At 53.4% G+C, this 24,566-nt stretch overlaps 2 protein-coding genes across 2 annotated transcripts in view; one reads left to right on the forward strand and one right to left on the reverse strand.

The window, feature by feature from the left end:
• Positions 1–15,854, forward strand: part of Megf8 (multiple EGF like domains 8) — a 48,597-nt gene extending 32,743 nt beyond the window's left edge. Inside the window, exons 31-41 of the mRNA XM_041654828.1 lie at positions 311–542; positions 1,545–1,668; positions 1,787–2,000; positions 2,226–2,440; positions 5,609–5,816; positions 5,975–6,134; positions 6,446–6,638; positions 7,918–8,088; positions 8,391–8,521; positions 9,803–9,935; positions 12,413–15,854. Of these exons, the coding sequence (XP_041510762.1) occupies positions 311–542; positions 1,545–1,668; positions 1,787–2,000; positions 2,226–2,440; positions 5,609–5,816; positions 5,975–6,134; positions 6,446–6,638; positions 7,918–8,088; positions 8,391–8,521; positions 9,803–9,935; positions 12,413–13,681 (3,050 nt within the window). The 3' untranslated portion in view covers positions 13,682–15,854. The remainder of the gene's footprint in view (positions 1–310; positions 543–1,544; positions 1,669–1,786; positions 2,001–2,225; positions 2,441–5,608; positions 5,817–5,974; positions 6,135–6,445; positions 6,639–7,917; positions 8,089–8,390; positions 8,522–9,802; positions 9,936–12,412) is intronic.
• A 1,339-nt stretch (positions 15,855–17,193) lies between these two features.
• Cnfn (cornifelin) lies at positions 17,194–18,520 on the reverse strand. The gene is made up of 4 exons (XM_041654904.1): positions 18,484–18,520; positions 17,947–18,057; positions 17,491–17,627; positions 17,194–17,382 (listed from the first exon to the last, which is right to left on the reverse strand). Exons 1-4 carry the CDS (start codon positions 18,518–18,520, stop codon positions 17,293–17,295), a joined length of 375 nt encoding a protein of 124 aa, XP_041510838.1. The 3' UTR covers positions 17,194–17,292.
• Between the last annotated feature and the right edge of the window lie 6,046 nt (positions 18,521–24,566).

A 24,566-nucleotide genomic window follows, 5' to 3' on the forward strand; every position in this document is an offset into this window, starting at 1 on the left:
TACAGATGGTTTTGAGCCACCATGTGGGAGCTGGGAACCAGACCTAGGTCCCCTCCAGGCGCAACAAATGTTCTTAACTGCCGAGTTCTCTTTCCAGCCCCCACCTCTGTCCTTGTTCCTCTCCTCATGTTCTTTTTTCTGTTTGTCTACCTTTCTGTTCCTCTCTTTGCTGTCTGATTCTGCAGTCCTCCTGTGTGTCTGCCCGCTGTCACTATCTTCTTTGGATTTCCCTTCTGACCAGTCTTTCGATGGGTCTCTTCTTTGTGTCTCTTGCTCTCTGCCTGTCTCTGAACACCCCGTCTTTCTTCAGGTCCAGCCTTTGTGGGATCCCCGATGGAGGAGTCGGTGGCCCATGCAGTAGCCGCAGTGGGTAGCCGCCTATACCTCTCTGGAGGATTTGGGGGAGTGGCCTTGGGTCGCCTGCTGGCGTTGACCTTGCCCCCTGACCCCTGCCGGCTACTGCCTTCACCTGAAGCTTGCAACCAGTCTGGGGCCTGTAGCTGGTGCCATGGTGCTTGCCTCTCTGGGGACCAGGCACACAGGTAACCATAGTGACTGGCAGTTTGTTGCGCAGGACATACTGGTGTCCTCTGAGAGCTTTAGGAGGTAGACTGGACTTGTGGGAGGCCTTGAAGTTCGACTGACTGGTTCTGGCCCACACCTGGGGAGTGAGTGACCATGCAGGGTAGAGGTGGTTGGGAATTGCTCCAGTATGAGCCCTGCTTGTACCCCAAGGTCTCTCCTTCTGGAGGAGCTTGGTCAGTATGAGCCCTGCTTGTACCCCAAGGTCTTTCCTTCTGGAGGAGCTGGGTCAGAACTCAGTTGTAAATGACCAGTATAATTTAGACTAGTGAGGATTGAAGGCAGTGCTGTCCCCAGGGTGTTTGCAATATCATCTTTACTGGCAAGCATCGAGACTGGAGGCTCAGAAAAGGCTTCCAGTACCTGCTGAGACCCAGCTCTGACCGTCTGGACAGTCTCCTCTGCTGCAGTTCAGGGATCCAGACTGGAGGCCAAGCAGTTCCTTGGTTAACTCATTTGTCTGCTCCGTGGCTAGGATAGAAGCCTGCTGAGCATTTCACCATGCATCCTGCAGTACTGTTAATGGATCCGATTATGGATGCTGACCCACCCACCCACAGGCCTGCGTTATAGCAGGAGTTCCAGTTATTTTTCTAAAATCTGGATAATGCTAAGAACCATTCTGAGGAATTGTGGAACTGTGATGTGGGTGGGAGTGAGGGGTGGGTGGAAAGCTTAAGTTGGAGGCCTGAGCAGGGAGGGCTGAGAGGCACGGGGAGGTGGCACAGGAAGACCTGATCTGACTGTGTAAGAAGAAGCACACTGTTTTGGGTCGGGATAGGGAACAGGGGACAGTTGGTAATGTCTCAGGCTCCAGTGTCAGGTGGACATGGGCTCATGTATGACCAGGACCCTGAGGTGCAGCTTAGGACATGGTGTCGGGAGGATTCTGTAGGACCGTGTTTCACAGACAAAGCATGAGTTCTAGATGCATGTGAGTGAGTCAGCCTCGTGCCCTTTAGGTTGGGCTGTGGGGTGCCTCCTTGTTCCCCAATGCCTCGCTCGCCTGAGGAATGTCGGAGGCTGCGGACCTGCAGCGAGTGCCTGGCCCGCCATCCTCGGACCCTGCAGCCTGGAGATGGAGAGGTGCGTGGTGGGTAGAGGGGCAGGGGAACTGGTCTCCGCTGTGGGCTTTGGGTGGGAAGAACTATGTCAGAAGGGATGCTGAGCCCCGCAGAGCCCACCACACCCATTCCCCCACCAGGCATCCACTCCTCGCTGTAAGTGGTGCACCAATTGCCCAGAGGGTGCCTGCATTGGACGTAATGGGTCCTGCACCTCAGAGAATGACTGCCGAATCAACCAGCGAGAGGTCTTCTGGGCGGGGAACTGCTCGGAGGCTGCATGCGGGGCTGCTGACTGTGAGCAGTGCACACGGGAAGGCAAGTGCATGTGGACACGGCAGTTCAAGAGGACAGGTGCGTCTGTGGTCCTGGTCTCTAGAGGGGTTAGAGGCCTGGACCTCTGAGTCTCAGAGGAAAGCTGGGGTCCGAGGGAGGAAGGCTGGGGACTGGACTTCCAAGTCTGAGAGAGCAGGGCTTACACCCCTGGGGCTGGAGAAGAAGGGTGATGTTGAGACTCCTTGAAGGAGGAGGCTTTGGGATCCAGGCTGGTTACTACCCTGTGCCCCCCACCACCACCAGGGGAGACTCGCCGTATCCTGTCGGTGCAGCCCACTTATGACTGGACTTGCTTCAGCCATTCTCTGCTGAACGTGTCTCCTATGCCAGTGGAGTCCTCGCCCCCGCTGCCCTGCCCTACCCCCTGTCACCTCCTCCCCAACTGCACGTCCTGCCTGGCCTCCAAGGGTGCAGATGGGGGCTGGCAGCACTGTGTGTGGAGCAGCAGCCTCCAGCAGGTAATGCCCGTGTCCTGCTGCCAACCCTGGCGCCCCCCAGCTCCAGCCCTGCTGTCCTTTCTCCTTCCTTTTGCCATCTCTTCGTTCCCTCCTGCTGTTGTGATCACGACTCTGTCCCTCCCTGCCGGACGTCAGCCCCTGTGTTCTAGCTCTTATCCAGAGCCCAGTGAGACACTGCCAGAGAGGGCTGGGAGGACCCAGTTCAAAAAGGGCAAACGAGGGTTGGAGATGTGGCTGGTGGAGGTGGGTGTACTTGACAGACACAGGTGGCTAGGACTCAACTACCTACCGCATTGTCCGCTTCTGGACGGTCCAGACTGTACCCACCTGGCACAGTTTAGCTGTCCCAGTGGCAGACAAAAACATTTGCCTTGGCCTGCCCCAGTGAGAGATCAGTCAGATCTACCCTCCATCATCACATCTAACAAGAAGTGTCTGATCCCCACTGACGCCTGCTCTTTGTGCATTCCCTGGTGGCACAGGACCCAGTGGTAGGGTGCCAGCTCACCCATCTTCTCACCCTTCACCCAGTAGACTACAGTGCGGGGATGGGGGACAGGGCACAGCCATTAGAACTTCCATTCTAAGAGCTGATATTAGAAAGAACCCAGCAGTGCTCCCTGCATGTCCTAGCCCGGGAGGGCCCAGCACAGAGGACTGCCAACTCCCAGAGCTAGAAGCCTCACCTGGGGGTGGCTTATCTACCTTGTAATCAAGTCTTAGGCTGTGGGCCTGGGAAGGTGGCTCACTCAGTAGAGCGGTCGCCCTTCAAACACGAAGACCTGAATTTCATACCCACTACTCATGATCAGGAGTCCAGCTGTATGGGACTTGCTTGTGATCCCAGTGCTCAGGAGACAGACAGGCAGGACCCTGGACCTCCATGGCTCCTCCAGCCTACTCAGTGAATTCCAGGCCAGTGAGAGACTAACTGAGAAACAAGGTGATCAGTACCCGAGGTTGTTCCCTGACCTCCACATGTGCACACAGAAGCTCAGCTGGGCCTGGGTGGTCAGTACCCGAGGTTGTTCCCTGATCTCCACATGTGCACACAGATGCTCAGCTGGGCCTGGGTGGTCAGTACCCGAGGTTGTTCCCTGACCTCCACATGTGCACACAGAAGCTCAGCTGGGCCTGGGTGGTCAGTACCCGAGGTTGTTCCCTGACCTCCACATGTGCACACAGAAGCTCAGCTGGGCCTGGGTTTGGATCTAGCATGGGTGCTGGTGTCCACACTCGAGTCCTTCACAAGACCAGGATGTTTAGGATGGTTTAACCTCTAAACATCTCTTAGACCCCAGTTATTCTGAAGCAGGAGAATGAAGCTGCAGTGTGGTAATCTAGTGCTCAGGTGGCTGAGGCAGGAGGATTGCAAGTTCCAGGTCAGTCTGGGATATGTAGAGACCATATCTGAGGTGTTGGGATTAGAACAGAATTTATGAGAATGTATCTGATGGCCAAGGCACAAAAATGTGTTTGGCTCCTCGGCTGAGTTCTGCTCGCTGCACTCTGCTCATAGGCGGCCTAGCTCTCAGCAGGCTCCGAGCTCTGGCCATAGCCATGGGGTTTCTATTTCAGGACTGCACGATTGCTTTGTTTCTTTCTAAGTGCCCCTGGGCAGCCAGCCCAGATTAATCTCACCCATTTTATATTTCAGGTAAGGCCAAGCACTAAATAAAATGCTCTTATACCCCATGGTATATTCCCACAACCAGCCAGCGATGGCTTGTGAACTGCAGACTGACTTCTCACCCAGGACTCTTCCATGTCCTGGCTGAGTTGGAAGTAGCCTTTTTGCCCTGAAGCCAGACCCAAGTTTGTTGTAAGAAGTTGTGGCTTAGGTGCTGGAGAGGTGACTCAGTGGTTAAGCCTACAGCGCTGGATAGTGCTGGCCCACCTTTAGTCCCAGCACTTGGGGCACAAAGTCAGGTGGATCTATGAGTTCGAGGCCAGCCTGGTCTACAGAGGGAGTTCAGGACAGCCAAGCTACACAGAGAAACCTGTCTTGAAAAACAAAATAAAACAAAAAAACCAAAAAGCGTTGGCTACTCTTCCAGAGGACCCAGGTTCAATTCCCAACACCCACAAGGCAGCTCACAGCTGTCTGTAACTCCAGGATCCAGCACCCTCACACAGACATACATAGAAGCAAAACATTAATGCACATAAAATAAAAATAAACAAATTTAAAAAAAAATAAGAAGCAGCAGCTGTGTTTGTAACCCTGCCCACTGTCTTTTTTCAGTTGTAGGGAACAAATGTCTAAGTGTAATGGGACCTTTGGGGCACAGGAGTCTCTTTCTTTTAATCTTTTAAAATTTATTTATTTATTTTGTTTTTTCAAGGCAGAGTTTATCTGTGTAGTCCTGGCTGTCCTAGAACTTGCTCTATAGACCAGGCTGGACTTGAACTCACAGAGATCCACCTGCCTTTGCCTCCCGAGTGCTGGGACTAAAGATGTGCGCACTACCACTCAGCTCATTTATTTTCATTTTTATTATTTAGTTTTTTAATATTACTATTATGTGAGAATTTTTTTAATGCACTAGGCTGGCTTTGAACTACTACTCTTCATGACATTTATTCATTTTGGAAGGGGGTGCATGCATGTAGCGGTCAGAGGACAACTTGTAGGAACCAGTTCAACTATTCTACCATAGGGGTCTCAGGAATCAAACTTAGGTCATCAAGTTTGGCAACAGATGCATTTATCCTCTGAGTCTTCTTGCCTGCCCTGACTTTGATCTCTTGATTTTCCTGCTTCAGCTGCCCAAGTACTAGGCTTGCCTAACTCCTTTTGGGGATGGGTAGAGAGTTCAACAGGGCTTCACAGGGGCTGATGGCCACCTCTGTGTGTGAGTCTCTTCCTGCCATTCCTTTCCTCTTCACTTACTCCTCATTTCCGCATTCCAGTGTCCTCCCAGCCCAGGGCTCCTTGGTCTTTCCAGTTCCAGAACCCTGACCCTGTCTGGTTAAAGGGTCTGAGCTTGTAATGGCCCAGCTTGTGTTCTGAGCTAGCTAAAGGCAGGGAGGGTGGGGCCTGGGAGAAAATGGTGCAGTCTGGCAAGTGTATTTGACTTTCTCTCCTGATCTCTCTCTCTCTCTCTCTCTCTCTCTCTCTCTCTCTTTCTCTCTCTTTCTCTCTCTCTGCCTCACTTCCCTGGACAGTGTCTGAGCCCCTCCTACCTGCCCTTGCGATGTATGGCTGGAGGCTGTGGGCGACTGCTTAGGGGGCCAGAGAGCTGCTCACTGGGCTGTGCTCAGGCTACGCAATGTGCCCTGTGCCTGCGACGACCCCACTGTGGCTGGTGTGCCTGGGGTGGCCAGGATGGAGGTGGCCACTGCATGGAAGGTGGCCTCAGTGGTCCCCGAGATGGTGAGAAGGGTTTGGGAGTTGGGCAAACTGGTTGGCGAGGGGCACGGAGAACAAACAGGAGTGATCCTGAGGTGGGATTCAGAGGTGGGGAATGGCCCAGGTGTCTGGGGCAGGTGGTGCAGTGATACCCTGGGTGAAGCTGTGTCCTCTGGGGTCAGGGCTAACATGCGGACGTCCTGGGGCATCCTGGGCCTTCCTGTCCTGCCCCCCGGAGGATGAATGTGCAAACGGGCACCATGACTGCAATGAGACTCAGAACTGCCACGACCAGCCCCACGGCTACGAGTGCAGCTGCAAGACAGGCTACACCATGGACAAGTGAGGCGGAGGGGGCTGGGCAGACAGGGGAAGAGTGGGGTAATTGAGGACGGGTGGAGACAAGATGTGTAGAGGCAGTGGACCCCAGGTTCACAGGTGATCTCTGAGCTGATCTCTGAGACAAGAGGGCAGTTGCCCGGCCCAGTAAGCAGGGGACACAATGGCTAGAGAACCCCAGGAAAGAGTGAGTCTCCAGGAGAGGAGAGTGGAGGGCAAGATGGGGAAGACAGGGTGAACAACCTGTTGAAAAGGGGTGTGACAGTGGGTGAGGGCCGGTCCCCTGCCTGCCTGATCTCTACTTGCCCCCACAGTGTGACTGGCTTATGCCGCCCCGTGTGTGCCCAGGGCTGTGTAAACGGCTCCTGTGTAGAACCCGACCACTGCCAGTGTCACTTTGGCTTTGTTGGCCGCAACTGCTCTACAGAGTGTCGCTGCAACCGCCACAGCGAGTGTGCAGGCGTAGGGGCCCAGGACCACTGCCTGCTGTGCCGGAATCACACCAAGGTATGTGACCTGCTGCCTAGCAGCACAGGCCCTGGTCCAGAGACCGAGCCTCTCAATCTGTGTGTCAAAATGGTTTTTTATTGATTTTTAAAGTGTATTTTGGTGGTGCTGGGGCTCGAACCCCAGGGTGTTTGACATGCTAGGCAGGGGCTCTACCACTGAACCACATCCCAGCCCCTCACTGGGGGATTCTAGGCAGGGGCTCTACCATTGAGCCACACCCCAGCCCCTCACTGGGGGATTCTAGGCAGGGGCTCTACCACTGAGCCACACCCCAGCCCCTCACTGGGGGATTCTAGGCAGGGGCTCTACCACTGAGCCACACCCCCAGCCCCTCACTAGGGGATTCTAGGCAGGGGCTCTACCACTGAGCCACACCCCAGCCCCTCACTGGGGGATTCTAGGCAGGGGCTCTACCACTGAGCCACACCCCAGCCCCTCACTGGGGGATTCTAGGCAGGGGCTCTACCACTGAGCCACACCCCCAGCCCCTCACTGGGGGATTCTAGGCAGGGGCTCTACCACTGAGCCACACCCCAGCCCCTCACTGGGGGATTCTAGGCAGGGGCTCTACCACTGAGCCACACCCCCAGCCCCTCACTGGGTGATTCTAGGCAGGGGCTCTACCACTGAGCCACACCCAGCCCCTCACTGGGTGATTCTAGGCAGGGGCTCTACCACTGAACCACATCCCAGCCCCTCACTGAGGGATTCTAGGCAGAGGCTCTTCCACTGAGCCACATCCCAGCCCCTCACTTGGGGGTTCTAGGCAGGTGTCCTACCACTAAGCCCTGCTCATCTCTTTTTTTTTAAATATTTATTTATTTATTATGTATACAATATTCTGTCCGTGTATATGCTTGCAGGCCAGAAAAGGGCACCAGATCTCAATACAGATGGTTGTGAGCCACCATGTGGTTGCCGGGAATTGAACTCAGGACCCTTGGAAGAGCAGGCAATGCTCTTAACCACTGAGACATCTCTCCAGCCCCCCCTGCCCATCTCTTATGTTGAGGCATCTTGAGGTTTATTTCCAGTCCTGAGAAGCCATGGGCAGGGAAGGGGTGGGAGAGCCGTATTCTGGGGAGATGTGAAAAGATTTGGGGGACAGTGTGATAGTGGACGGAATAGGCCAGGGAAGGTGGGTGTATGGAAGACTTTGTAACTCAGGACTGAAGGGCTGGGGTAAGCAAGTGAAGTGGGGGCCAAATTGCAGCCCAGCTGGGGTGTGCCAGACCAGGTACCTGGCCCTTCTGATGGCATTGTCCTGTGTTACCAGGGTAGCCACTGTGAGCAGTGTCTCCCACTGTTTGTGGGTTCAGCTTTGGGGGGCGGGACCTGCCGGCCCTGCCATGCCTTCTGTCGAGGGAACAGCCATGTATGCGTCTCCAGGAAAGAGCTAGAAATGGCCAGAAGGGAGCCAGAGAAATACTCCCTGGATCCAGAGGAGGTGAGGGAAAAAGTCTTCATCCCTGGGTCAGATGGAGGAGGATAGGGCCTGGATCCCTGGGTCTGAGGGAGGAGGGCTGGGCCTGGATCCCTGGGTCTGAGGGAGGAGGGCCAGGGCTGGACCCCTAGTCTGAGAGAGGAGGCTGAACCTGAACCCTTAGGTCTGAGGGAGGAGGGCTGGTCCCCTGGGTCTGAGGAGGGCTGGGACCTGAACCCCTGGGTCTGAGGGAGGAGGCTGGGCCTGGACCCCTGGGTCTGAGGGAGGAGGCTGGGCTATGCCTTTCTGTGTCCTTGCTTGGTCAGATTGAAAACTGGGTGACAGAAGGTCCAAGTGAAGATGACGCTGTGTGTGTGAACTGCCAGAATAACAGCTATGGGGACAAATGTGAGAGCTGCCTTCACGGTTACTTCCTCCTGGACGGGAAATGCACCAAGTAAGAGGAAGGAGCCTGACCCTTGTCCTCACTGGGAGGAATGTTGGGAACTAGACCTCCCATGCCTAGCTGTTTGTCAGTCAAGAAATGAACGAATAAGAGAGCTGGAGACCAAACAAGGGACAAGGAAAAGGAAGGGAACCCAGCTGAGAGGTTCCTCATGGAGGCCTCCTCAGAGAGGCCTGGAGGAGGGAGTGGGCTCAGAAAGGCTGCTGGGGGAGCGGGAGTCAAGACCACCTCCCTTCTGTGCCTGCCTGCCTGAAGCTTCAGAGAGCTCTGGAGTCAGTCCAAGTTTATTGTCGACTAAGGACCCTGTGGCCTGGGGCAGTGGGCCGCAGAGGTCACGGGCATTGGACAGGCTGGGGCACAAAGGATGGCTCCAGCCCTAAGGTGGAGGACGCTGCTTGACAAAGTGCCAGCAAAACTTCACCAAGAGATTGGTGGCTGGCCTGTGGCTTCTTCTACTTTCAGGCAGTTGTTGGCAGAGGGGAGTTCCTGTTGTGTAACCCTTGGGGAAGTCTATTCATATTCCTGGGGGAAACCCTGATAGAGTCACAGCAGGAAGGGCCTTTCTGTTCCCTGAGGATTGTCTGGCTCAGAAGTGTATCCATTGCCACGTACTGGAGCAAAGATGAGGAAATAAGAACAGTGTGGGCTGGTGGAAAAAGAAATGAGATATCAGAGCCTTCTTTTCTGGGATCTATGAAAGGAACAGGCCCCTATTATAAAACTAAGGAACAGAAAAATGCTATAATCAACCAATTAAATGCTTGTTATGAGATATTTTGTAAAGCTTGCACTTTAGAAAACATCAAATGATTCTACACGTTAACTTGGTTAAGGTAGAAATAATTTCAGACCCTCTAACATACTGTAGCCCCATAAGTAGTCAGCCTTGACACAGACTAAAAATACAAGGTCTGTGTTTGCAGACCCTGAGAAACTTTCTGATTTGACAGACACTGTCTGAAGATGTGGTTTCAGATAAGGCTGTCTGGTTGTAGTACTTTGCTCTCTCTCCCTGGACATTTAGCAAGGAAGTGAAGAGACCTGAGCTCTGATGCTTGCCAAATAAGAGACTCTCTGGATTAAAGAGAAAGCTGCTGAATCCTTAGATGTGCATTCGTCCCTTTCTTCCCCGCTGCTGTGCGAGCTCCTTCAGTTCCTACAGCCTTTAAGATACCTTGCCCGCATCTCCACTTTGGGACCTGACCCCTGCCGAAGCTGGACTTGGGCAGGCATTCACCCCCCCCCCCCCCCCCCACTCTCTTCCATCCTTAGATGCCAGTGTAATGGCCACGCCGACACCTGTAATGAGCAGGACGGGACAGGCTGCCCATGTCAGAACAACACAGAGACGGGCACCTGCCAGGGCAGCTCTCCCAGTGACCGCCGAGACTGCTACAAGTACCAGGTGGGTCTGGAAAAGCCAGCTACTGGACTAGGTGCCACAGGAGCAAAAGGCCAGGGCTGGGCTAAGGGACTCGGGACCAAGCAAACTGAGTCTGGTTTGGGATGGAGATCAGCTTGCAGACTTGCTGAATGCTGGGCAGTCATGCAGAGTCCAGATGTGGGCCTCGGGTCTCTTACTGTGACTGCAGTCACGGGTTGCAGGCCGCAAGTGCCAGAGACCCGCCTCAGTGCTCACGGTCTGAAAACAGGTCTGACTGGGCACAGCGGCACACAGCAGCTATTCAGGAGACTGAGGCAGGAGTTCTACAGGAGTTCATGGCAAGCCTGGGCAATAGAGAGATACTGTTTCAAAGGCAATACAGTCTGAGGATGTGGCTTAGCTGGTAGAATTCTCCCCTAACGTGTGAATCTGGGCTTTGAACTCTTGACACTGCACAAACTGAGGTAGAGTTAGGAGGACCGGAGGTTCAAGGTTATCCTCAGCTATGTAGAGACTGTGAGGCCAGCCTGGGCTACACGAGAGCCTGTCACAAAACAACAGCAGCAGGAAGAAGGACCAGAACCTCTGTGGCCTGGGGCCTTCGTTTAGGAATGGCTGCATCCAGGAGTTCACAGTGACATCAGGAATGTCCCCGTGGCTCTCCTCTGCTCTGCCCGTGCCAGCTGTGCTTGCTTTCCGCTGTCAGGTGACTCTGGGCTGGTTTAATTCTAAACTTAGATTTAAATACCCTTTGGGAACCAGGTCTGATGGCTCCAGTTTGTAATTTTAGTTCTTAGGAGACTGAGGCAGGAGGTTTACTGTCATTTCTAGGCTTGCATGGTACAAGACTCAGGCCTCAAAAAAAAAAAAAAAAAACCTAACACAAGGGCTGGAGAGACGGCTCAGTGGTTAAGAGCATTGCCTGATCTTCCAAAGGTCCTGAGTTCAATTCCCAGCCACCACATGGTGGCTCACAGCCATCTGTAAAGAGGTCTGGTGCCCTCTTCTGGCCTGCAGGTATACATAATAAATAAATTAAATTTTTAAAAAAAGATATTTTAAAAAGAAAGAAAAAGAAAAACAAAACAGAACAAAAAAGACCTAACTTTGGATCCTCAAATACACTTGAACATACATATTCACAAACATAAAATTCACTCACACATATACTACACACACACACACACACACACACACAAATGCATTCACACACATACACAGAAAGCCTAGAAGCAATCCTCTATGATAGAACCCCTGCCTAGAATCCCCCAGTGAGGGGCTGGGGGTGTGGTTCAGTGGTAGAGCAGTAAGTCCCCCTATACTAGAATTATAGGTGTGTGCCGCTGTGCCCAACAAAAACAAACAAACAAAAAAACCTCATCACAAATATCCATTGACCTTTACTAGAGTGGGCTGGAGATCAGTGCAGACTTCCTCCAGCCTCTGTTGGCAACTCCAAGTAGCGTTTATTTGGTTCTAATAATTAAGCAATAATAGCCAGCATGTGGAGAGTGCCTGGGTGAGCAGCGTGCTGTGCTTTGGCGGTAGTAGCTTAGCCCAGACGTGGAAGACTTGTCAAGGCTTTGCAGGGCCCTTGGCAGAATGTAGGCATGAGAAGAAAAGGCCCAGAGAGACCAAGGGTCCTATTCCAGTCCCGGTGGCTGCCTGGAGGAGCCTGTCTGTATGGGAGTGGTTCCTGGTGAGTTACAGGAGTTGTGAGAGCTTGTCCCTGCCCCCATCTCTCCTTCATTCCACATATGTTCACTAAGCACCCAGTATATGCCCGACGCCATGCAAGAACTGGAGCCCCAGTGGATAACAAAACAAGCACAGTGTCTGTTCTCTGGGACTTGTGTTGTTTAGGTGATGGGATAAGGTAAGCAGAAAAGCTTAAGCTGAGGTGGACGTAATGCTTCAAGCCTGTACACTCAGCACTGGGGAGGCCGAGGCAGGAAGATCAAGAGTTCAAGACTAGCCTGGGCTACACAGCAACACTCTGTCTCAAAAGCAAAACAGATAACACCCCTAGAAGTGGTAGGTATGGTATCAGGACAGAGGAGGCCTTGGTAAGAAAGTGACATTTAAGGTGGAAATGACTGTGACAGACAAGCCGACCTGTGGAGCCATCTAGGCAGAGAGGATCAGTTGGTGCAGACGCCCTGAGATGGACATGTGCCCGACAGGTCAGAAGCCAGGTGGGCAGGCGAGGCTGCCAACTCTGAGCCAAGTGGCACAAATGTGATTTCAGTTCCCTGAGCAAGCCTTGGCTTCCGTCTAAATGTGTTCAGTGAGCTCAGGTCCCTGGCAGAGGGCCATGCAGCTTGTGAGGATGTACAGCCAGGGTCCCACAGACATCCTCAGGGCTGAGCATCAGAGCCTGAGCTCGGCTGGGGTGCAGCTAGGGTGCTGCGGGGGAGCGCAGTGCAGTGGCTGTTTGGAATTGAGGGTCTCACCGGAGCTCAGCCCTGGTGGCCCCCTCTACTCCTTCCTGTCCACAGTGTGCCAAGTGCCGGGAGTCATTCCACGGGAGCCCTCTAGGGGGCCAGCAGTGTTACCGGCTCATCTCAGTGGAACAGGAGTGCTGCCTGGACCCTACTTCCCAGACCAACTGCTTCCACGAGCCCAAACGCCGGGCCCTGGGTCCTGGACGCACTGTGCTTTTTGGCGTGCAGCCCAAGTTCACCAACGTGGACATTCGCCTGACACTAGATGTGACCTTCGGTGCTGTGGACCTGTACGTCTCCACCTCCTACGACACCTTTGTGGTCCGAGTGGCCCCTGATACGGGTGTCCACACTGTGCATATCCAGCCGCCTCCACCTCCCCCACCTCCCCCTCCTCCCGCTGATGGTGGACCCCGGGTGGCCGGGGACCTAGGAGGACTAGGGACTGGAAGTGGTCCAGGCACTCCAGTGGAGCCACGAGTCCGGGAGGTGTGGCCCCGGGGCCTGATTACCTATGTGACAGTGACAGAGCCGTCGGCAGTGCTGGTGGTCCGCAGTGTGCGGGACAGGCTGGTGATCACCTATCCCCACGAGCACCATGCCCTCAAATCAAGCCGCTTCTACCTGCTGCTGCTGGGCGTGGGAGATCCCAGTGGGCCTGGTGCCAATGGCTCGGCGGACTCACAGGGCCTGCTCTTCTTCCGGCAAGACCAGGCCCACATTGACTTGTTCGTCTTCTTCTCTGTCTTCTTCTCTTGCTTCTTCCTTTTCCTCTCACTCTGTGTTCTCCTCTGGAAGGCCAAGCAGGCCCTGGACCAGCGACAAGAGCAGCGCCGGCACCTGCAGGAGATGACCAAGATGGCCAGCCGCCCCTTTGCCAAGGTCACTGTCTGCTTCCCTCCAGAGCCTACTGGCCCAGCCCCTCCTTGGAAGCCGGCTGGGCTCCCACCTCCTGCCTTCCGCCGCTCTGAGCCTTTCCTAGCACCTCTATTGCTGACAGGAGCTGGGGGGCCCTGGGGACCCATGGGAGGGGGGTGCTGCCCACCAGGCCTCCCTGCCACCGCAGCTGGCCTACGAGCTGGACCCATCACCCTTGAACCCACAGAAGATGGCATGGCTGGTGTGGCCACTCTGCTGCTTCAGCTGCCCGGGGGGCCTCATGCTCCCAATGGGGCCTGTCTTGGGTCAGCCCTTGTCACGCTGCGGCATAGGCTGCATGAGTACTGTGGGGGCAGCGGGGGTGCTGGAGGCAGTGGGCATGGGGGTGGTGGTGGCCGAAAGGGACTGTTGAGCCAGGACAATCTCACTAGCATGTCCCTCTGACTGGTCAAGAGTCCTCATAAGTCACCTGCTGACTTTGGACAGCCCTCAGACACCACTGGCTCCCTTTCCCCAGGTTCCCCCTTTGTTCTGCATTTAGCAACTATTTATTGAGCTGCTACTCTGTGCCTGGTTCAGTTGTAGGCACAGAGCAAAGCCAGAGGCGAGAGGAACGTCCCTGGATTGATGGGACTTGGGGTCTTGAAAGGAGACACACACGTGCACACACATACACACGCACACACATACACTGGTTCGGAGAGGCGTCTTGACATTAGCAAGGTCTAACACTAAGGGATTGTGGATAAAAATTAGGTGTTTGGAGAAACTAGGCTGGGAAAGGTGGCAGACTGAGGGAAATGATTCAGAGTTAAGGAAGCTACAAGGCTTCTGAAGGCCCCGAGCCTGGAACCAGTTTGTTAGAAGAACCAGAAACCTGGCCACTGCAACCCAGATCAGGTGTAAGATGAGGCTGGGGACAGGCAAGACCTGGGGTTGTAGTCTTGGGAAGCTGTTGGGCAGTTCTGTGGTGGGGAACGAGGAGTCATGCCTGTTCAAGAAGAGGGGGCTGGAGGGGACTGGAGAGGCTGCAGGTGGGTAGCAGTCGCAGGAGGAGGGTGAGTCAGGATCAACTGCAGGAGGAATGACAGGATGTGACAGTGTGCAGATGTTAGGGTGAGGAAGGGGACACATCCAGATGGCCACTTCATGGCCTGGGTATGGCCAGGGTGGAGTGAGGCCACTACTAAGAAGGGGCAGGCTGGGGCTTGTGGGAAAAACAGCAGAGTCCGGTTTGGGCTTGAGTCAGGTCTGACTGGGGACTCTCCCAGAAAGCCCTTTGAGTGTTTCTACAGGAGGGATCCAGGGTCGTGAGTTGTGGTGCTGGCAAAAGCCGGCAGCTACTGAGAAGACACAGGACAGTGTCTTGTGTGTTGGAATTGGAACCGTGAGCTGCTGTGCCTTCCCTGGTGGTGACTGAGACCAGGGTCACCATCTGAAGCTGCGAATTCAGGCTTGTTTCAAGGGAGCCTCAGAGGAAAGTCCTTTGCCCCAGATGCCTAACAACCTGCTCTAGCAAGTGTGGGGTGACAGTGGGGGGTGGGGGATCCTGGGGGCCACCCCACCCGGACTTCCTTTTTGGATGGAGATGCTCTTCTAACCCTTGAGGACTCCCTTCCCCGTCCTAGGCAGCTCCCTGAGCTTGGGACTCTTGCTTTCCCAAGACTTGGACTTCCACATGCTGTTTTGGTCCTGGGGTGGGTTACCCCAGTCTGAGAGGCCCTGCTGCTGTGTGCGTGTCAGAGGGCAGGGACCACATGGCATCCACAGGAGAGCAGCTGGAGCAGCAAATAGTGTGGGGAAGACGCAGGTGTCTTGGGTGCCTCTTGTGTGCACGGGAGGGAGGGCTGAGCTCCGGGTGAGTGGCGCAGGTGTCCTTGTCCTGGTTCCACCTCAGAGTCATGTGTCCTGAGACTGGCTTTGGCATTGGAAGTGTACCACAACGGGATCTCTTGCTCCCCAGAAGAGAGGCGAGGAGACAATGGGCAGGGACGTCTCTGACCCTTTCTTTGTCCCTGCCAGAGTTTGACTCAGGGAGAAACAGACAGCCTGTGTCCCGGCATTGGCATTAGACAGAAAAGCTGGGGTACAGAACACACAAACCATTCTGTTTCATCTGAGGAGCTGAGATGGACAACTGGTAGAGCTGGGAGGGCACTCGGCAGTGTGGTAACTGGGCACACATGGGCACTCTGAAACACATTTAGCAATGTGGTAACTGGGCACACATGGGCACTCTCTGAAACACACTCAATACCGAGGCTGAAAAGCATCATGTTTAACCATCTTAGCCCTCGGCCCCAGGCTGTGCCAAAGCCTCGATGTAAGGGCAGGTGTGGACCTGAGATCTCCGCTCTCAGCATGGATCTTCTGCCGCAAGTGCTTTGCAGTACACCTTCCCTGTATGCTCGCCCCAACACCAGTCACTTGCTTAAGTGCAGACAAGGACGTGGCAGGCTGGACTTGAGAGAGACTGAAGTTTCCCGTGTGACAACATGGGATTTCAGGCATCACTGGCTCCACGAGTTTTGCCTTTATAAGTTGATGGTGGCTCCTACCCTTTAAGATGTGAACATAAACCTGGCTTTTTAAAAAAGACTTATTTGTGTGTTTGTATATGTGCATGTGAGTTCAGGTGCCCGAGTAGGCCAGAAGAGGGCGTCAGATCCCCTGGAAGAAGAGTTACAGGCAGTTGTGAGCTGTCCTGTAGGTGCTGTGAACCAAACTCAACTCCTCCCTAACAGCAGCCAGTGCTCTTAACCACTGAGTCATCCCTCCAGCTTCCAGAATAGGTTTTGTTTTTTTGTTTTTCAAATTAGGAACTGCTAACCTCAGAGGAGAAAATGGGCTCAGAAAGGTTTACAAACTCACTAATAGAGAAGTGGCAAGGTCAAAACTGGACACCCCTCCCCCGCACATGTTCAATTAGTTGTTTTGCAGTAAATGTCATCATACAAAGTCAGTGAGTTAAGGAGGTGGTGATGAACTTCAGTATGATGGGCTACCCTTGACAGGGGTTTCCTCAAAGGCCCATCTTGTCTGGAGGCTGAGGGGAGAACAGGCTATGGGGACTCAGCATCGTCTCCGGCTCTTGGCATGTGTGCAGGTGCAAAACCCATACACATACACATAAAATTTTAAACTTTTTATTTATTTTTTGAGGCAGTGTTTCTCTGTGTAGTCCCGGCTGTCCTGGAACTAGCTCTGTAGACCAGGCTAGGCTCAAACTCAGTGATCTGCCTGCTTTCTACCTCAAAGTGTGCGCTACCGCTGCCTCGCCTAAAAATCTTTTTAAAAAAGTCTATAGATCCTAAGCAGGGGACAACATTGTTTGAAGAGTTTAAGTCTTTCTTGTTTTTTGTTTTTCAAGCCAGGTTTTCTCTGTAGCTTTGGAGCCTGTCCTGGAACTCGCTCTGTAGACCAGGCTGGCCTCGAACTCAGATCTGCCTTCCTCTGCCTCCCCAGTGCTGGGATTAAAGGCTTGCGCCACCACCGCCTGGTTTGAGTTTAAGTTCTACCTTCACTTTAAAAGCTTTTTTATTTGAGGCAGGGTCTCAGTATGTAGTTCAGGATGGCCTCATACCTTGCATCCCAGGCTGCCCAGATGCCTCTTAAACTTCTGGCCTCAGCATCCTGCTGTGATTACAGCAGGCTTTGGCACCAAGACCAGCTTGCTTGTTTTGCTTATGTTCAGGATGTGGGCAGAGGTTCAGATAGGCCATCTGCAGCTTGAGGGCTAATGGTTTCACTCTGTGAGACGCCTACAGGGAGCCTCAGCAGCGTCATCTATGCGGCCTGTCCCATCAAACCCGTCTTCTCTGATACACCTAGACATCTTTCATGCATCCCACCTCACTCAACCTCCCACTGCACCCAGATTCCTTCCCCGCGACAATAAAAAGCATGTAGGCGGGGCTGGTTTTCCGGTTTTTATTGTGGGTGTACTTTTTGGCGGTGGCAAAGGGCAGTGGGACAGGCTTTCCAAGGAGTGCCCCCCTCCCATCTCCTGAGAGGCCAGGCGTGACCAGGGACTAGGGAGAGGGGAGAGGACGTTCTTACTCGCGGATCTTCAGTTCCCGCGCCATCTGACAGAGGGCGCAGGGGAGGCAAAAGGTGAGGGTAGCCCAATCGTGCCCGACGGAGCCCTGGAGGGTGGAAAAGAGAGAAATCGATAGGGGTCAGAAACCTTGCTTTGGGGTCCCAGGTGGCGGGTCCCCAGTCCTCAGTCCCAGTGGTCCGGAACTGGCTCGCACCTGGATGTGGTAGCGCTCCCGCATGCCCGTGCGCAGAGAGTGCAAGCCTCCGGGCAGGTACGGTGCACAACAGCACTCCCCGAAGTCGTCAGAGATTCGGCAGGCGAGGCACAGCGGAGCGAAAGTGCCGCACAGACCTAGACAGGGCGGAATAGTCAGGGTCGGGACCTGCTGCGCTTGCTCTCAGGGAGGGCACACACGATGGCAAGAAAGGATGAGGGTTCCCGGAGGACAGGTGTAAAGAAGGGGGCAAAGACCCAAAGCAATCAGGGTCCGGTGGGGAGGACCAGCGGCTGAAGAGGGAGGCTGAGGGCTGGATGGTGAGATCCAAGGCAGTGAAGATTGCAGAAGGGCCCCATCAGAGCACGACAAAGGGGTAGGTGAAAGGTGTAGAAAGGGTTGGGACGAGTTTGGGGTGAGCTTCCGCCCCTTCCCGCCTTCCCTGGGCACACTCACAGACGGGCATGTCGTTGCAGCAGTCGGTGAGGCCGGTGTGCCAATCGCTGAGCTGTGTCTGGTAGCAAGTATTGGCACACTGAGGCTGACTGGTCACTGGATAGGACATGGCTGTGGAGGTAGGAAAGAGGATCAACAGGCATCCCGGCAGGCCCTTCTGGGCCATGGCACCCTTGCCACCCTTCCTTCTGCCGGGCAGTCTGGGCAGGCCACTTGGCCGCCCCCTTGAGGAAACATCGCTATACCCCTTCCATTTGGTCATCAACACCCCTAGTCTGTCCCTGTTGCTGTTGCCAACTATACATCTGGTTGAACCAAGGTTGGGAGGAAAAGTGGGCACCACAGCTGGGCATTGCTTAGATTTGCCACCACCTCCTCCTCCTCCTCCTCCTCCTCCTCCACGATTAGGCTCCAGCATTTCAGGGGTCTCTGGGGTAAAAGCAGGTGCCATTTATCTTCGAAGCCAGGGTGCCCAGGGGAGGGAGGCAGCCAGGTTCCTAGCTCCCCAAAGGTTGTTGGTCCATCCTGTGATCCCACCTTTGCCTTTCACGTTGTCGTGCATCTCAAACTGCATCTCGCTGGCCCTGAGGAGGTGGCTGCTGTGTGAACGGCTGCAGGGGATGGCTACAGCAACGGCTACAGCAACAGCTACGGCAACGGGGTCTGTCCCAGGGACGCTGGATACTGGGCAAGGGAGGGCAAGGGACTAGGGCACTGGGGGAGCTGGACTCTCACGGGGAAGAGAGCTGAAGAGAAAGAGGCTGTGTTAGCCTGTTGGCTAGGATGGAAAGGGTGGGGCGAACAACTCGCCCATCTTAACAGCTGCCCGACAGACCCCAGAGGACTCTTTATGGAGCAGAGGCAGAGTTGGAGAGAGACAAAGAGAGCAAGGGACAGGGACAGGTGTGGTAGAGACGAAGAGCTCTGAGCCAGGTGCCCACAGAGACACTGCTAGTGACACCCACAAGCGCCAAGCACTTTGCCTCTGCAAGTCAATCTCACAGAGGGCCAGAGGCTCAGAGATGAAGAGAAATGTACTGTTTCGGATGGGCCAATCCAAACAGACTAGGAGATTGGGTATTGGGCCCCCAAATTTCTAAATTCAACTCAGTACCTCTCAGGTTGGACAAGTGAGACTGGGAAGATGGGGCTTTGGGAGAGAGCAAGGTTCCTGGTTACTGACAATCAGAGATGAGAAAGGAGCGGAGCTGAGAGCCAGGTAGGTGGAGAACAGCCAAGGGGCCCTGCCTGGAGCAGAGGCTCTGGGGAGAGAAGGTGCTCCTACCTGCAGACCCACGTGAGGAGGTGGCAATGGAGGTGACACGGAGAAGTGCAGCAGACACCAAGTTCTCGGTGTCAGGCCAGGAGCCACTTATATGGGCCAGGCCACACAGCCTGGGCGGGGCTCTGACAGAGATACCTAGGGAGCCTAGCCGGTCTGCCTGACCCTCTTCCCTTCCGCCTGGATTTTCCATTCCCCACACCCCACTTCCCCTCCTGTCTCATCGCTCAGGACTGAAGTCCTGGGGGCAGAGGTAGAAACCAGAGTAGGGGTGACATAGAGAGTCAGGGGTGGAGAAGATTTGAGGAGCAGAGTGCTCCAAAAGAGAGGGGAAGATGGAGATGAGAAGAGAGTGGGGGATACAGGAACCAGGAAATGGGTGGTGGGAGAGGAGACTGAGAGACGGGGATGAGGAGAGAAAGATATTGAGAGACAGAGTGTATCATCTGGGGAGAAATAGGAAAAATATGGAGCAGGGTTTTGGAGAGGTCAGAGGGACCTGTGGGCTGAGAGCAGGACCAATAAGGTGGGGGTGGGGGTGGGAGGAGTGAGGGGAGAGGGAGGCAAGGGGAGACCTGGTGTGCTGTTCAGAGTGGGGGGAGTGAGGATGATGGGTTTTCCTTTGTGATCCCTTCTCATCTTGCTTAGTGATTTTGTCATGTTGAAGGGGAACGAGGGACACTGTTCTTCCTGTTCAAGACCTGGAAACATGGTGGGGGGGCAGTGCGTTTTAGGGAGTCATATGGGGACCAAAGTAAAGAAGCACCTCATCTCCACTGGGAATGGGAGGGGAGGGGGCTGGCGACTGACAAGAAAAAGTGAGGGTGTAACTGGCCCTGGTTACAACCTGAGGGGTGGTCTGGGATGTGAGTCTGAGGGAGGAGGGCTGGGGTCTAGACCCTTGGTTCTGAGGAGGAGGGTTGGGGTTGGGACCTGTGGGTTTGAGGGGCAAGGGCTGAGCCTGGGTGTATCAATTTACGTAAAGGAGGGTCTAGACCCCGGTGTCCCTTGTTGAGAGTGGGTGTTCCTAGAGAGCTGGATCCAAGTTTCCGATGTACTGGGCTTCAGGGGTGATGGGAATTGGATATTTGATTCATCAAAGTTTTCCCCCAACAGGCCTGACAGGGTTTTTGGTGACTCAGTGGGGAAGCGGCATTAGAGTTGGGTGGAGTTCCTACCATGGGTGTCACCCCTAAAATATAGGAGGCACCAGAAGATTGGGGTGTCACCTCTAGAGAAGGTGTGTCACCGTGCCACAGTGTATGGATATGAGGTGACAGCAATGGGTCACAGCTTTCTCCACCTGTCCAACACTCTAGGGCCCAAACCTTTGTCTCCTGGCACCATCCAAATGGCTGGCTCGCTTTGTCCCCAGATCCATGGCAGTGAACGTCTTGTCTGTCTCTTGGTGTGGCGCCCATGTACTTGACTGACATTTCCCACTTCATTTTTGAGTGCCTGTCTCCCCATTTCTGTGTATTTGTCCAGCTCTAAATTAAGTCTGTCCTTTATTTCTCCCTCCTTCCTTTCTTCCTTCATTTTTTGTTTTTTTTCTTTTCTTTTCTTTAAATTTTTTTTGAGACAGGCTTGCATGTAGCTCAGACTGGCCTCCAACTCACTGTGTACCTGAGGATGACTCTGGACATCTTGCCTTCACCTCCGAGGACTGAGATTATGGGCTTGCACTAACAAAATTACCAAGTCTGGTAATCAAACTAGTGCCGGGGATCAAACCAAGGGCCTTGTCCATGCTAGGCTAGCTGTCTGCTAACTGAGCTACATCCCCAGCTAGCTCCCTTCCTTCCTTCCTTCTATTATTTTTTTATTTTGAGGCAGGGTTTTACTCTGTATGTAGCTAGGCTAGCCTCAATTCATGGTGATCCTCCTGCCTCAGCCTTCCGGGTTCTCGGATTGCAAGCCTGAGCCATCACATCCCTTCCTTCTTTTCCTCAGCTTTGCAGATCCGTTTCGACATGTGTGTTTGTGTCCTCTTTCTTGGTGTCTCTCCCCTCAGAACCTGTGTTCGTGACTCCTCATCCTGGGCCTGTGTCTCCTATCACGGGTCTTTCCCCTGTCTCACCCTCCTCTAAGGCAGCCTCATGGCCTCTTCCCATATTACAGAGAATGAACTGCAAGTGACTGCAAGTTATAACTGAGGACCACAGGCTCCCCAGGTGACAACCCGAGTTGTTACGTTTAATGGCATAGCCTTGGGGCTGCCAATTAGATACAGCCACTCATGCAGAGGAGGAAACTGGGGCTGGGGAAATTGTGAGTTGGCTTGAAGTGGGAAAGGGGTGGGGGATATCCATTCGCGTGAAGACATGAAGTCTGGGGAGCTGGGAAGTGCGCATGACCCAACTGGCAGGTGCTTGACCTTGCCCCACTTAAGTGGGGGACTGGTTACATATACAGTGCTTGGTTTCATTTTTAATTTTTGTTTTTGTTTTTCAAGACAGGGTTTCTCTGTGTAGCCCTGGCTGTCCTGGAAATTACTCTGTAGGCCAGGATGGCTTTGAACTCACAGAGATCCTCCTGCCTGTGCATCTGTGTGTGCTGCCAACACCCAGCTTTCTCTCTCTTTCTTTCTTTCTTTCTTTCCTTCCTTCCTTCCTCCCTCCCTCCTATCTATCTATCTATCTATCTATCTATCTATCTATCTATCTTTCTGTGTACAGAAATTTTGCCTGTATGTCTGTGCACCGCGAGCATGTCTGTTACCCATGGAGGCCAGAAAAGGGTACTAGATTCTTTCTTGGAGCTAAATTTACAGACAGCTGTGAGCCACCATGTGGGTGCTGAGAATTGAACCAGGGTCCTATGAACGAGCAGTCAGTGCTCTTAACCACTGAGCCTAGATTGTTAGGTTTCGGCAGCAAGCGCCTTTGTCTGCAGAGCCATCCTTTTTTCTCGCCTTCCCCGCCCCCAACAAGACAGGATTTCTCTGTGTAACAGGCCTGGGTGTCCTGGAGCTCATTCTGTTAGACCAAGCTGGCCTTAAACTTACAGAGATTCACCTGCCTCTGCCTCCCAAGTGCTGGGTTTAAAGGTGTGCATCGTCACTGCCCGGCTCCGCTGAGCCATCTTACTGGCTCCCAGAAGTTCAGTTGTGTTTTCAGATAGCATCTCAAAATGAAGCCTAGGCTGTCCTTGAACTTAGGATCTCCCTGCCCAAGGATGAGGGCTGGAATTCTGTGTGTGCACCACCACACGGACTCTACTTGGAGCTTCAGAGAAACAATGAAGGCTCCAAGATTGTTACGTGGGAATATACTTATACCAAGACCAAATCTAATTATTTATTGGCAATCCAGACTGCATTGTGCGTCTTGTATTTTATTTACCATGACTGGAGCTCTCCCTCCAACAGCAAAACCCAGTGGGATTGTGGTCCTGCATGCCCAGAACCTGGATGTCCAGCTCCCAGTCCTCTCCTCCTTTCCTGAGAATGTGCCTGGCACCCAGGCCCTCCACCCCCTCTGCTCCCTCAGGACACCAGACTCAGGTGTTCCAGCTCATCTCTCCCCGGAATTCAGGCATCCACATTCAAGCCCAGTTGCCCAACATGGGTTTCACAAGCAAGACAGGTTGTGCCGTCCATGGCCCTGGCGGAACCAGTCTGGCTGAGAGGACAAGTGGGGCCCCCCCTTCCCAACCTAAGCCTACTGTTTCCTTGAGGGCCAACCCAGCAGAACAGGAGGGACCCAGGGAGCTTTAGGTGTGCCACCCAGTGCCCTCTGTGTGGTTATGTGACTGTGTGTGACTTTTAAGGAGTCTTTTATGCAGGGTTTTTTCTTTTCTTTTTGTTTTCAATACATTCTGATTGAAGTTCCTCCTCCTTCCACTTCTTCCAGTCCCCGCCACCCCCAGCTCCACTTCTCCTCCATTTCCTTTCAGAAAAGAGCAGGCCTCCCAGGGATATCAGCCAAACACCGCATGACAAGATACCATAAGACTAGGTACAAACCCTCAGATCAAGGCTGAACAAGACAACCCAGTAGGAGGAAGACAGAGTCAGAGACACTTCCACTCCCTCTGTTGTGAGTCGCACAACCATAGCACACATGCAGGGGAGCCGGTGCAGACCAGGCAGCCTTCAGTCTCTGTGAGCCCCTACGAGCTTTGCTTTATTGATTCTGTGCACTGCCTCATCTATCCCAAGCTCGTCTTAAGCCCACCAGGCATGTCTTGAACATACTAGGCCTCAGGCTCCCAATGGCCTTCCTGCCTTGGTCCCTGAGTGCTGGAACTATGTTCCTGCGCTACTACTCTCCGTTTTTGCCTGTTTGGTCTTTGAGACAAAGTGTCACTATTGTGTAAGCTGTTTCTTTGACGCTTTAAAAAAAATATTACTGGACCAGTGAAATGGTTCAGTGCTAAGGGTGCTTGCTGCCAAGCCTGATTCCTAGAATCCACGTGGTAGAAAGAGAATTATGGTGTCCTCTGACTCCCATGTACTTGTTATGGGAAGTGCCTGTATACACACACATGCACGCACACACATACACACACACACACATACACACACACACACACTAATAATAATAACAAAATAAATAAATACACGTGCATGCAGAAGCCAGAAGGCAGCATCCGTTTCCAAGGATGGGGCTAGGGTCAACTCAGGTCAACTCAGGTCGCCAGGGTCACTCAGCAAGCCTCTTTACCAGATGAACAACTTCATGGATGCTTCTTTGAGTACCAATGAGCCCAATGCCATCCTGCAGCGGAACAGCTGCGGTGACCTGAGACCTTGACCTGAAGTCATGGCAATCACAGCAGATATCTGGGTCTTTGGGAGGGAGGAGAAGGTCACCCCAAGATGTTCCCGAGACCCCAGTTACTGTTCCCTCCTGCCCAGCTCTACATAGCCCTAGAAAATACTAACATGTAAATACAAGCATTGAAGAAGGGTGGGACTTCCATTGGTGCAGCTTCCCAAGTCACCCATGGGCTTTAAATAACCCCAACACATTTATCTATTTTTGCCAAGTTGTTCCTGATAGAATCTTTCTTTGGTCCGCCTGCGCCCTATCTATTGGGGAGCAAATGGGTATTTTTCTTGCCTCTCCCCAGGAAAGCCATACAACAAACAATCCTATAGCCTTGGGGGATCTGGAGTTTGCTCTGCAGCCCAGGCTCATCTTGAACTTTAACCATCTTGCCTCAGTGCTGGGATCACAGCCATGTACCAGTGTGCCCAGTTTTATTTATCTTTATTGATTGATACATAACCTTAGGTGATAGATTCTTGAGCTGAGAAACCTGGGTTTTTAATTCCAATTGCTTTATTTTGTTGCATTTATTTATTTGTTTGTACCTGCCACGGCACAGGTTA

This window comes from Microtus oregoni, unplaced genomic scaffold (assembly GCF_018167655.1).
Source record: "Microtus oregoni isolate MIOR12 unplaced genomic scaffold, Mior012 000006F_ref0000085, whole genome shotgun sequence".
NCBI classification, from domain to species: Eukaryota; Metazoa; Chordata; class Mammalia; order Rodentia; family Cricetidae; genus Microtus; species Microtus oregoni.